Source organism: Melozone crissalis, unplaced genomic scaffold, assembly GCF_028551555.1.
Source record: "Melozone crissalis strain CALT ecotype California unplaced genomic scaffold, PUWL_Pcris_2 ptg000023l_1, whole genome shotgun sequence".
Taxonomy (NCBI): Eukaryota; Metazoa; Chordata; class Aves; order Passeriformes; family Passerellidae; genus Melozone; species Melozone crissalis.
In genome coordinates, this window is record NW_026535801.1 from 15,553,268 (window position 1) to 15,565,925 (window position 12,658).

General features: G+C 42.2%; 1 protein-coding gene across 1 annotated transcript in view; it reads right to left on the reverse strand.

The window, feature by feature from the left end:
• Positions 1-664: 664 nt before the first annotated feature.
• The window catches only part of CCNYL1 (cyclin Y like 1), a 36,941-nt gene continuing 24,947 nt past the window's right edge, over positions 665-12,658 (reverse strand). Inside the window, exons 7-10 of the mRNA XM_054278179.1 lie at positions 11,806-11,925; positions 9,828-9,994; positions 5,200-5,362; positions 665-2,406 (exon numbers count right to left, since the gene is read on the reverse strand). Coding sequence (XP_054134154.1) covers positions 2,290-2,406; positions 5,200-5,362; positions 9,828-9,994; positions 11,806-11,925 — 567 coding nt within the window. The 3' untranslated portion in view covers positions 665-2,289. The remainder of the gene's footprint in view (positions 2,407-5,199; positions 5,363-9,827; positions 9,995-11,805; positions 11,926-12,658) is intronic.

Below are 12,658 nucleotides of genomic sequence, written 5' to 3' on the forward strand. Positions count from 1 at the left end.
GCTGTCTCCTGCAGGATGTACTGCAGAAGCAGCCATCAGCTTGAGATGTCATTCACCTGCCATCCAGATCAGCAGGAAGAGTCTCCATCTCTTGGAGGGAGAAAGGGAAAAAAGGGAAATGAGTGGCCCCAGTCTCTGCTGAGCAGCTCCCAGTGACTGGCTGCTTTTGGAGCAGCCCCACAGCAGAGTGCACCAGGCTGATCCCACACAGCTGAAGGCACCTGGCCGTGCTGAGGGAAGCAAAGCTCGTTAGCAATTAGGTCACAAGTCAATCCAGGAGCTGGTCACTTGTAGCTTCCAATTTAGTGCTCCTCAAGGGAGGACTTAAACACCATCAAATCGCCTCCAGAGGGACTGGCCCTACTTAAAGACCACTGAAGTGCAAAGAAACTGTCAGTGAGTGGTTTTGTTTGAGCAGCTCAGTCAAGTTCTAAATCCAAAGAGCATGTGGGAAGATCTGGGCAGCCATGCAGGGCTGCACCCTTCCCAGGAGTCTGCTGCCAGACAGTGCCAGCCCCTGGGGACCAAATGAAGGTGATAGGCTGGTGGGGCAATGGAGAGGCTTTCACACACACCACTGGGCTTTCTCTTTTTTTTTTTTTCCTCCTTTTTTGTGGGGCAGTGGAATCCAACAGCTGTACAGAACACACCTTTCACCTTTAACTTTAATTAAAATAGAGTTTATTAGCTTTTCTTTTAATACAAACATGAGAAAGGAAAACCACCTGAAGATGTAGTGTTATTTTCAGTATTGAATTGTGATCAATACCTGAAGTGCCAAGTCCCGTGGGTTTGGGAGCCAGGGGCTGGCACGTTTGCATACTGCAAAAGGCTGTATGCATCACTTGAACAGCTGAGTGCAGCCACACTGATGATGGCACTCACACAGCCCCACTCCCAAAGGCAGATGGACTTGTTGTTCAGTGTAAGTTTCTGGGCCTTGGCCGTAAAAGGAAGTGCACAAAACCCGTGTCATTCGGAGGGAAATCTGCTTCTAGGACACTGCCTAGAACCTATTTGGATCCAAGAAGGGAAGATACTACAAAGACTTGTAACAGGAAGAGTCTACAATAATACTTATCCTGTTTAGAGTTCAGTTTCAGAGCTTGAAAGTAAGCTCTGTTCTAAAGTCTCAGAAAGAGCAAACCCCAAGCCTCTAGAGCAGTTGCACAAGATAAAATTCACTTTGGGAAAAAAAAAAAAAGGTTTATAGAAAGCTTTTTGATAATTCTCAGTTGAACACAGTATTTTTCCATCTACCTTGATAAGGTAGTCCAGGATTCTCAAACTCATTATTGTCTCATTATGAATGTAACTTCCTCCCAGGAAACTGAAACCCAAGGAGAGCCAGATGGATGCACAATATCAGCTTTAGGAACTCACTGTATATAGCACAAGAGATCTGCAGTAGAACTCAGAGAAGCAGTGCTGCACACACGCCATTCACCACTGGATTGCTACACTGTTTGGGATGGTGATGATGTTTCCAGACCAACTTTTTCATTCAATGCCTCAGAAAAATACACAGATTACATCTCTTCCAGAGCAATATAAGTATTAGAAAATGAGAGAAGCACCATAATTCACAAGAAATGCAGCATGGACCCTATACATTTTAACAATACATATAACCGTATCTCTGCCCCCAGTGAAAACATTCAAAGTCTTTTGACAATCTTTACTGGAGTGAAGTTGTGGGTGCAGAGATGGAATTCCTTCCTGCTGGGCAGCTTCTTGGTATGAACACATCACCAATAATAGCAGCTTTTAGTAGCCAAACCAGGGAAAAGCCATCAACACGTGTCTATGCTACTGTTTTCAGCTCCAGAGCGGCTTTATACTTTAAGAGTCCCGTGTGTTGTTTTTGTTAACACTGCATTGACCTGAAATACAAATGCAGCGAAGACTCTGGATGACAGGGGAGAGGAGGGAAGAACATTGTAACTACAGTCATGTGGTTAGTGTTTAAATTCTAAAATTTAAAACTACTTATTATTAAAAACCTCAAGAGTTCACAGCTATAGGCCTACATAGTAAGCAAACGTCTGTGGGGGAGAGAAGGAGATAAGTTTGTTTTTGCACCTCTGGATACATCAGAAGGAGGAGAGAGTTGATTTGACAAAGGTCTTGTCTTTTGCACCAAGCGTGTTCCTCAAGCGCTGGGCTCCCTTGGCTGGCTCCCTCTCGCCTCCCGTTGCTGAAGCCGCCGTCCGGGCTGGCTGGCGTGCGTGGAGTGGTGATTCCTGCGGCTCCTGGCGTGCTGCTCCTGTGCTGCTCCCCGCTCTCTCCTCACGAGAGGATGGCATTAGAACGGCGGATACCAACCAAGTTATCAGCACTGAAAGATCGTCTCATAGCAGCTTTGGACAAGTCTTTGTATTTGTCTTCACACAGCCGGGAGATTGCCTGCACACCACACACACACACAAAATGCAAAACCCGCATTAGGAAGGTCTGAACGTTCCAAGGGAGGTTTTACACCTGCAGTTAGCTCCACCAGCACAGGTGCTCTGCAGCGGTGACACTTCTGGCTTTTCTCCAGAATGACAATAGATAAGGACTGCTCTGGAGGGAAAGCAGTAATGGGGTCTGTCCCCAGGTAAACATGGGCCATCAGAACGGTAGACCTAAAGAAGGTGAGTGGTTTCCACATGCAAGTATCTTCTTTATTTCACTAGTTTCACTATCTAATGAAAAACTTGGATCCAGTTCAGACTTAAGTTTGTGGAAGTTATGTTGAAAATTACCCCAGTAGCTGGGTCTGGTGCATGCAGCAGCACAAAAATTTTATTTCAACACTGCAGAAACGCACACAGGCATTTCTCTGAGACAAAAGGTTCAAACTGAAAAGCTTTCTGTGCTCCCTTGGGCATCTTACACTTGGCCACTCAGGGCAAGCAAGCCAAGGAAATTGATTTCTACTAGGGTATCTGTTTTGCCTTTACCTTCTCTACACCCTCACTCCCGACATTTTCTCTCTTACCAGGATCACCCCCATGATCTGAGATGGGACGGCAGCCATGGTACTTTACTATAGCAATTAAATATTAGCACATGTAGACAATCCAGTGTTGAATTGCTTTTTCATGAATTTATTGGTTTGCCTTTGCCCTGCTTATCTAGCTGTTCTAGTAACAAGACTAGTTACTTAAATCCTAGTAAGACAAATGTCAAAAAATACTGTGTCTCCTCCCCTGCAAGGCCTGTTTCTGATTGGAGACTTCAGGCATTATCAATGCAAATTAATAAGGATACCTGTAATAAAAAAAACAAACTGAATTTCAGCCCTGAACATTTACTTCCATTAATAATTTACCACCTATCACCAGATGAACTGTCAGAGTCCTGTGATCAGCTACAAGCCTGCACCTTCCCTTTAAGCCAGCACCCATTCAGCACAGCCCAGTGTTCTGCAAGTTCAAAAGGTGAAAAGCACTCTGAGCATGAATAAAGTTCTAAGTGTATTTTAAAATAATTATTTACATTTATTTCTGTCGACCTTCTGGAGGCATGCATTTGGCTCAAGAGTGGCATTCTTTGAGACACTGGCGGCATGAGCTCCTGGTGCAAGACCAGACAGACTCTCCATCCTGCTCTAATGCTAGCACATCAATCACACAGCAACCTGTGTTGACATATTTAGCCCCAGTTGCCCATATGGTGTAAATCAGTTTTCAGTTTCTGGAATTCACTAATTCACTGCTTTATACAGGCTCCTATCAGCTGCTTATATGCCTCTAACTGAAAAGTAGAATTAAAAATTTTAGCAAATAGTCTAAATATTTATCACATTTTAGAATTACACCCCAAAATGTCCAATATACATGCATTTAGTAAGTGCATGATAGCAAATTACAAAGTGGTCTAAAATTACTCTGGTTTTAAATACCAAGCCCCCAAATACTAAGAAAGAAGAAACAAAACAGGCTCACGATCTGTAAATCATCCACTTATGCCCTGGCACTGAGCAGTTCAGTAAACAATTTCCTGTGGACTATGAACTGCCCTACAACCACATTTACAATTAGTGACAGTGTTAGCTTAAAGTGCAAGTAACAAGGGTGAGACAAAGCAGAAGAGCTGCATTGCTTAACTTTAAATAAAGGAATTCATAGGCATATCATACTTCTCATTCCAAAGGACCAGGAGGGATCCCACTTACTCCTGAAGTTCAGGCACTTATGGGACAAAATAAAATCCCTAGCCCTTGGCAGAATTATTGGGGATGGACAATGGAACAATATAAGCCAAGAATCTGCAGCACACCCCTCTCTGAAAGGGACTGTGGTACCAGTGTGTACAGGGCCTGTGGTAATGCTTTTGTTGAAAGGTCAACAAAACAACATGCAGAGTCATCAATTAAACCTGGACAGATGAAAGGTTGCATTGATCCAACAAGAAATTTCCCTGGGAACCCAGGTAATTTGTATATTTTCAAAAAGTCTTACATATCTCCAGCAACTAGGAAGACTGACTCTGCAGAAGTTAAAGCTTTTTAAATCGAGCCTTCATCCCAGGAAGGCTGCAGGGCCTCCCCACAAGGGCAGCCTTTCCATGGAGCAGAAAGGGACAGTAATCTGCATTTACACCCCTCGGGGCATTCTGAAGGGTTCCCAACAAGGGGCTATTCCAAAAGTTTATCTTGAAGCAGCGTTTCTTTGTAAAGGTGGGAAGCCACAACCTCTTTCTACAGCTGCCCCCAGACAAATTGTTTATTAAAGCATGAGAGCAGTCAGAGTGCTCCCTCTAAATCTAAAAGCAGCTGTGCAGTGGGATGCAGTGGGAAACCTTCAGCTGGTAGTATTTAGAAGGGTCTGAGTGTGACTGTCTCTAGGTGCTTGGAATACAGACTGTGACCAGGGAAGGACAGACAATCCATTACATATGACACTAATCCTTTCAATCTTAAGTAGCCTAGCTGAACTACGGTTCCCAAAATAACATCCATTTTATTCTGCTATCTGCTAGACTTTTCTAATCTCTCCCAAAACCCTTCCTTTCCTCAGAATTCTAGCTTAGCCTATGCATGGTTTTAGAAGTGCTAACTGTATTTATAAAAGGGTTAAACTACCCTGTAATACACTAATCTAAAAGCTTTTTAGTTTTTCTAACTGCCACTTAACATGATTAGCAACAGATGCTCTTACTACTCATACAAGAGAGAGGAGTCCCCAGCTCAGCCACTCTCAGACCATTTACCTCCAGCTTCTGTGCTCTCTCTTTACTGAGAGGCTCCAGCAGAAAGCTCAGGTTATTGTCATCTGCTAGGGAGCGAAGATCAAAGTAGTATTTGGCGTAAACACTGGCAGGAACATTGATATTAAACTGCAGTAGCTCCAAGAAGTGTCTTTCCATCTCGTTCCTAGGAGGCGTAAGGACAGGAGACAAAGGAAAAAAAAAGATTGTTTTAGCTGGCTGATAACACTGAAGAGACCTCAAGCTTGTTTTAAACCCAGCAACTTTGAAACAGGTCACGGAGAGCTGTGCATTATTAGTTTCGAGAGACAGGTCATTGCCTGGTGCTCCAAACAAGGTGCAGCTTCTGAGTGCTGGCACCTCGGGCTGGGCTCGGAAGGCAGCGCCCTGCGTGCACCCGCCCGGCGGAGCGGGAGCTTCATCCTGCGAGTTCCATTAGTGCAGCTGTACAATTCATGCGCCATTCTCACTCTCTTACGGCCCCACGCTATAGTGATCAGATGAAAGGAATGATGTATGCTGTTTATTAGCTCTGAAGAACTTGCAGACATTTTCACCAGGCTGATAACAGGAAGGGGGTTTATTGAAGCAGAGGCGGACTAACAAAAGGAGTAGGCAGATCACCACGGCAACAAATGGATCTATGAAGAGCTGCTGCTATTATCTCACAGAAAAAAGCCTCTTGAAGCAACATGGATTCATCTCCAATAAATAAATAAATAAGCAGCATTAGGTGGGAGAAGGAATTTTCTCCTCAATAGCATTAGGCAGGATAACAAAGTACTATGTCAAAGGGCATTGTCCAGTTTTTACTCTTGTCTGTTTTCACTGGGCAAAATACTTGGAGGAAAACGTGGAGAGTGCCATGACATGAAAAAAACTGCTTCAGCTACTGTAATGTGGTCAGCTAAAGCAGAGATGTTCTACGGAGGAGAAACAATGTTTTACAAATTAACCTAAAAAGAAACTGGTGGTACTCAAACACAGCAATTCAGTTCAACAACAACTCAACAACAGCCCCTACAGGTAGCAAATCTGTTCCAACAGAATTTAGCAGCTGTACAGGCCAACAGTGAATACACCAGAGGATGAGCTGCACCATGTCAGTGCCAAGGCTGTTACTGCTTTTTTGGGAGCTTCTAAAATGGATGCTTTACCTATCAGTGTGGGGGCAAATAAATCAAGGAATCATCTGTGTTGTCCTGTATTGGGTGGTGGGTCTCAGTATGAATAGCAGCTTTGTGTTTCTTTCTAGCATAGCAGACTTGAGTATCATTGAACCTAGTGCCAAAATTAATTTCCTGTTCATATGGTCATAAGCCTATAGAAATGTAAATCAGATAATGTTTTGATGATCAGCTGATCAGAGGTTGATTTACCCTGTGAGTAAATGCTCTTCACTGCCCCTTTTGTACTCACTAGGCTAATACATTTTAATTCTGTAAAAATACAATTCTTCATTGGATTAACAAGTCTATTAACAGTGGTTTAAAACCTGGGAAAGGATAATGCCCATGTTTTTTCTGTGCCTTATTTACAAATATATGTAGCTTAAAGAATGAACAGCATGTGTCCCCTTACAAACAATCATGGCAAGATTAGCAGCTGTACTGTTAATTTTTCAGCAATTATGGATTTGGTCTCATCAAAGTGAGCAAAGGATGACTTCCAAATGTCAACTGAATTTCCTTTGATTTTTTTCCCCCATTAGAAATAAGTAAAACAATACAAAAAACTATCTCCCAAAACCCAAAAGAACAATGTCTTTCATTAAAAACACCCACCACCTTTGCCTTGGGCAAATAGAAAAGGGCTTGTGACAGAAAAATTAAGATAAACACTTCAGCTGTGTTGAGTAGGATGAGGCAAAGGCAAATGATCACATGTGGCAGTTGCCAGGCCTGGATCTTGTATCCCTTCAGATAAATCTTGTATCCCTAAAAACCAGCTCCTGAAAACCCCAAAGCTGTCGGGGGCACTGCCAGCACAACTCTGACAGTGGAGGCAGAGTTTGGTGGGGAGGACGTGCAGCCATGCTGCCTTCACAAGGGCTGCCTGGCTTGTAAGCACACACACAGAGATATTTGCAAACTGGGTGAACTGAATCAGATATAAAACCTTCTGCCAGTTCCAGAGTGGTGCAGCCCCTGTGCTTGGCTTGCAGTGGTTCAACAAGAGCATCTGCCAGGTTAGTGAGATCCTTCTAGACAGAGAGAGCCAAGAGGAGAGCTCAGAGGAGCTCACAAACAGAACCTGCCACCAGCTCCTGCAGATGGGCTGTCCCTGCACAGGGATGCTCACCCAGGGAGTGACACCTGGCAGAGTCCTGCCAAGCTGTCCTTAGCTGCAGAGCTGCTGGGATTTTGGGGGGATTTTTTGGCAGCATCACCAGCCATCTCCAACATCAGAATGCAACTGTGACTGAAATCCTTTGCCAATTATTTTCTCTCACTAACATTTGTATTTGGAATACTCATTATCAAATGACTGGTTTAAAAATACTGCAACTACTAAAACTCACATTAACTATGTACCAACCACGAATTGAAGGTAGGCTTGTAAACTTAAAACAACTGCCAAGTATTTGAAGCAGTTTTCCAAGGTCCCTAAAATGGTGATGTTATCCAGGCAAGGAGTGCTGAAGTCTGCCCAGCTGCAGAGCCTGGGATGAACACCCTGTGCCACTGTCAGCAAGGGGGAAGTACAGTGTCTGCCCATACCTAAATTCAAAGGTCTAAATTATCTCAAATGAGATGGGATTACAAAAATCCCATCCTCAAATTGGAGGGGGAAAAAAGCCTAAATTCCATCTATTTTCCTTACCACCATCACTGCTTTCAAAATGCAAGTACTGACAATTGCAAGAGACCCAGCATTGGCAATAGAGGATAAATATCCTGCTTGTTAAAGATATTTTCTGTGCTATCAATTTGATTTGTCCCAAATAGGGCTAGAAGAAGAGACATCAAAAAGAGCAAGATGTACACTCCAGCACTTCTGGCTTTGCTGACCCCACTTCAGCCATCTTAGAGTTATTTGCAGCAATGCTTAAAGTATGTTCCTCAGAGAGATGAGTACTCAGGGCCAGGCTAAGTGGAGATGTACATTGTATAAAATCACTAATTATGCTTTCCTGAAAGCAGAGCTGGCAGTGTCCTGCATTTTGAGACAAAGGACTCCCAGGCAAGGGGTATGTATAAAACAAGTAACAGTGGCTGCTGTTTGAGATGTGAAATAATTTGAATAATAAAAATTGTTTTGGTGCAGAAAACTCCCTCATTTTTAGAAATACAGCCCCCTACCTAAAAGGGAGGAATGTAGATATTCCTCCTCCTGAAGAGTCCCAAATGAATAATTACTTACTGTATTTGAAACACTAGTTTGGGCTGAATCCAGGGAAGACAGCCTGGGGCAAGAGCACTGCCCCATGACAGAGGCAGCCTCCCAGTGCTGTGTGCAGAGCTCTGCCAGCTCAGTCTGCTCCTGTGCTACAACTGGCTGTCACTGCACAGGCCTGCACACGTGCTCCGGGCACAGCTCTGTGATTCAACTCAAACACACACAAAGCATCTCATGAAAGCAAGACCAGAATGCCTGGTCATTTAAGCTGGACTTGTATAATTTCTACCTGTGATAATAAGAGAAATAGGAGAACAAGCAAGCAAACAGAATTAAAACAAAAATATTGACCTTTCAAAGCTCTGAGATAGAACTTTGTGAGAAGGAATTTAACAGAAAACCTAATGGTCTAACTACAGTTCACATAAACACAGCTCCAGCCCAAAGTATGAGCCTGGAGCCATGAGAATAATTATCTTCCCATACTGCAGAATCTGGCTTAAAGCTGAGTGCAGCAAGAAAAGACAGCAGATGCAAAATTTCTGAGAAACTGAAATGGATGTCTGAGACAAAAATACATCTAAGGAACAGCCTTACAAAAACAAGCAGTAATAAGACTGAGGACTTTGTTTTCAGCACTCTAAGGACAACTAAGAACCGACCCAGAGAGGATAAGCTGCAGCAGTAGCTGTGGCCTGCACAACACCTGCTGGCCAGCAGCAGCACTGGAGCTCAGACCTTGAGATGTTTAGGCCTTAACTGGACACACAAGCACACATTAAAGTCCCAAGTTATGGGTTACCTTGCAGTTCTTCAAATTCTAAAACAGAAAAGGCAGGGGACAAATTCAGATCACTTTTTTTTTCTCCTTTTTTTCTCCCCTTTTGATAAGACTATAAATTGGGCAGTTTAGTTCCATGGCTCATCACTGAGATTAAGAAGGTAAAGAAAACTAACTTGGCAGTCACTCACATAAGTCATTAAAATTATTAATAGAGATTTGTCTCAAAGTAGGGTAATTATCCAAAGTTTCTTGAGGTAAAAAAGAGAATGAGGCCAGACACTAAATATACACTCTATATATATATATACACACATATATATGGTGTGTATACATATATATATATATATATATATATATCATAGCAACAGAGATTTTTTCAGCACCATCACATGCTATTTAAAAGAAAATAAACAACAACAACAAAAAATAAACAACAACAAAAAACCCCCACATACAAAAAAAACCCCAAAACCCCACCACTGCAGACCACCCAAACCTTGCAACTTACATGTCCTCAACAGTAATGTCCTTCAGTATTTGGCAATAATCCACATTCCACACAGCTTGATCATCCCAGACTTTAGAAGCCAGCAGAATAGCTCCTAGGACTATCCTCTTCCAGTTACTAGGGCATATGTCAATCTCTGCATAGGTTAAAAGCCTTTCCAAATAAACCTATACAAAGAAAAAGGGAAAATAACCAAACAACAAAACCCCAAAATTATATGTGTGTAATTAAGACCTGGAGCAGAGCAGAGCAGCAAACATGCCAGCCCAGTAGGACTATTTATTACTGTTAAGTGTGTCAACATAAGTCAGTCATTACTACTTACACTTAAGAATCCAAATTTTCAGGAGCTACAGGTTCCATTTTTTATTTTCCCCCAAGAGCTGGACCACCAGGGCACACAATAGCTAGTGAGGTGAGAGTTCTGAGCAATGAGCACTGCTGCTTTGGGGAGACACTGCTCCAGCTCTGTCACCAGTCACACATCACTGGCAGGGAGCAGATCACACCACACCACATTAACCTTTCATCCTCACTAAGGTTCAGCTCTTGTAGCTTAGGCAGTGAGACAAGCCCAAAGATGTGCCTTGGTCTTTTCCCCCCATGAGATCTCAAACCAACTCCAGGATGTTCAATCTCTCTCTTCCTTGAAAACTGATCTATGTACTAAGAAATATGCACTTTCAAATTTGAATAGAAATTGTTTTTAATTTTATATTCCCTCATCTAAATCCAAATTTCTAATGTAGTTTCAGCTAAATTAGTGGGTAAGGGAAGTTTCACCTATTAAGGTCGAAGGGAAGGACTGATCTTTGTCACCGAGTTCTCTCCATGCTTTCTACCCATCCTTGTCTTGTAGCCTTCGAATAGCCTAAAGGTGTTCCTATAATAACAGGGCCATCTAGTGGTAAAATTCACTTTAAAAGCTAACTCCATTTTTTGTAAACACATAGTTTGCCCAGGGTTAGCTGTCATCTTGTTCTGTCAAAATTGCTTGCCTGTCTTTGAAAAAGCAAAAACCTCCAACTACTTTCAGAGTTTCAAGAGCTCATAAATATTTGGCTTTTTTAATTACTCATTTCCTTATTAAAGAGAGTCCTTCAAGCTGAGTTTGCTTAATTGCTATACTGTCTTTTGGTGACAATCCTGTTCTACTTTCACACTGCTCTTCAGAAAGAATCCACAATGAAGACTGAAGTTTACTGTGCAACAAAGTGCAGTTTGAGAGACAGTCTAAAGTAGCAATTAAACTTCCTTTCATATACATATATGGACACACACACACACACACACATATATATATATATATATATATATATATATATATATATATATATAAATTCAAAAAATAATTGTAATTGATGAAATCCATCATGCTTTCTGAAATCAAACAACGAACTGTAATGTAATATTGTTCTTAAATTCTAAGCACCTCCATCTCACCTGGGGAAAAAAGTTACCGCCTCTTTGGCTTAATTAAAAAAAAAGTTTGGTAGAAAGATGGCAATGATTGAAGGACATAATAATGAGAAAGGAACTCTCCTAGAGTTCCTATAGGATTGACTCTTGGTCCCTTTAGACTGTTGTGGTTAATATGAACTCAAAACTAACACCTTCCCCTGCACACAGCTGAAATAAAAATTGTCTTTGTGTAAGATCTAAGCACACCCCAGTTTACAGCATCCCACTGTTCTGCTCTTCTCAAGTTTCTTCAGTGAGTTATGTATTATGAAACAAAACAGGGTTTTATTGGGCAAGTAATTAAGCATTACATATTTATATACAGAAAAGAGAATTGCCCTTTTATTTAATCACTTCTGTGACTACTTAGAAATCTATAATGAACTCACTTGTACTGTGCTGTCTTTAACAGGGTTTCATGAGGTACTCTGACCTATTTCACTGCCAGTTCAGCCCAGATCTCTGCAGGAGGAGAGGGAAAGCCCTGCAGAGGCAGGAGCTGCAGCAGTGCCCTTACCAGTGTGACTATTGCACATTCTGCCGTCAGCTGCGCCGCGCTGAAGAGCGTCCGGACAAAGCGGTAGATGTGCTTGTGGTCAGGGTCGTGCTTGTAGTAGTCATCTGGGACCTCCTCCCGCTGAAAGAAAGTTCTTGGAGTTACTGAAAAGCTGCTTACTTAACACTGACTCCAAATGAGCTTGTTTCTTCTCACCGAGGTGTATACACCCATTTCCTGTCACACAGTTATACCCTGAAACAAGCAGCCCTGCAATATTGCAAACATTCCAAACAAAACAGAGGAGCTTTAGCTGGTATGACTCTTCTGAACACTTGTTTGATCTGTAGGGCCAACAGGAAAGAGCATGAACTACCATCATCACTGCTAGGTGCTAACTATTGTCCATGGAACATTCTTCAGACTGAAAGAGATGTAAAACAAAAATGCTTCTCCCTGCAAGAAAATCACAGGTATATGCACACCAGAAACAAAGGCTCTTCAAAAGGCAAAATTAACAGACTTCATGAGATTCCTCTTCTAGTTGAGGAAGCACTGAAGAACACATGGCAGTAATTCTGTCACAGGTAGCACTAGAAGGTAATTTACACTGCCTTCATAGGACTCATTCTTGAGAGACACCAGAAAGACAACAAAACTAGTGAACAACTGGATTTAACTCTGACACAGTGCTAAACTGTTTCTAAACACAGGGGAGAAGCTCAGAAATAAAGAGTCCATAAAAGCAATCCCAAAGTGTTTGAGATATGTTCTGACACTTAGCACTTTTTCTGGAGGGATGAAACTTCAAGAGCTCCAGCTCTGCACACTGGTTCTGCAAGACTGATACTGAATAGATTTCTGTCTACAGTCC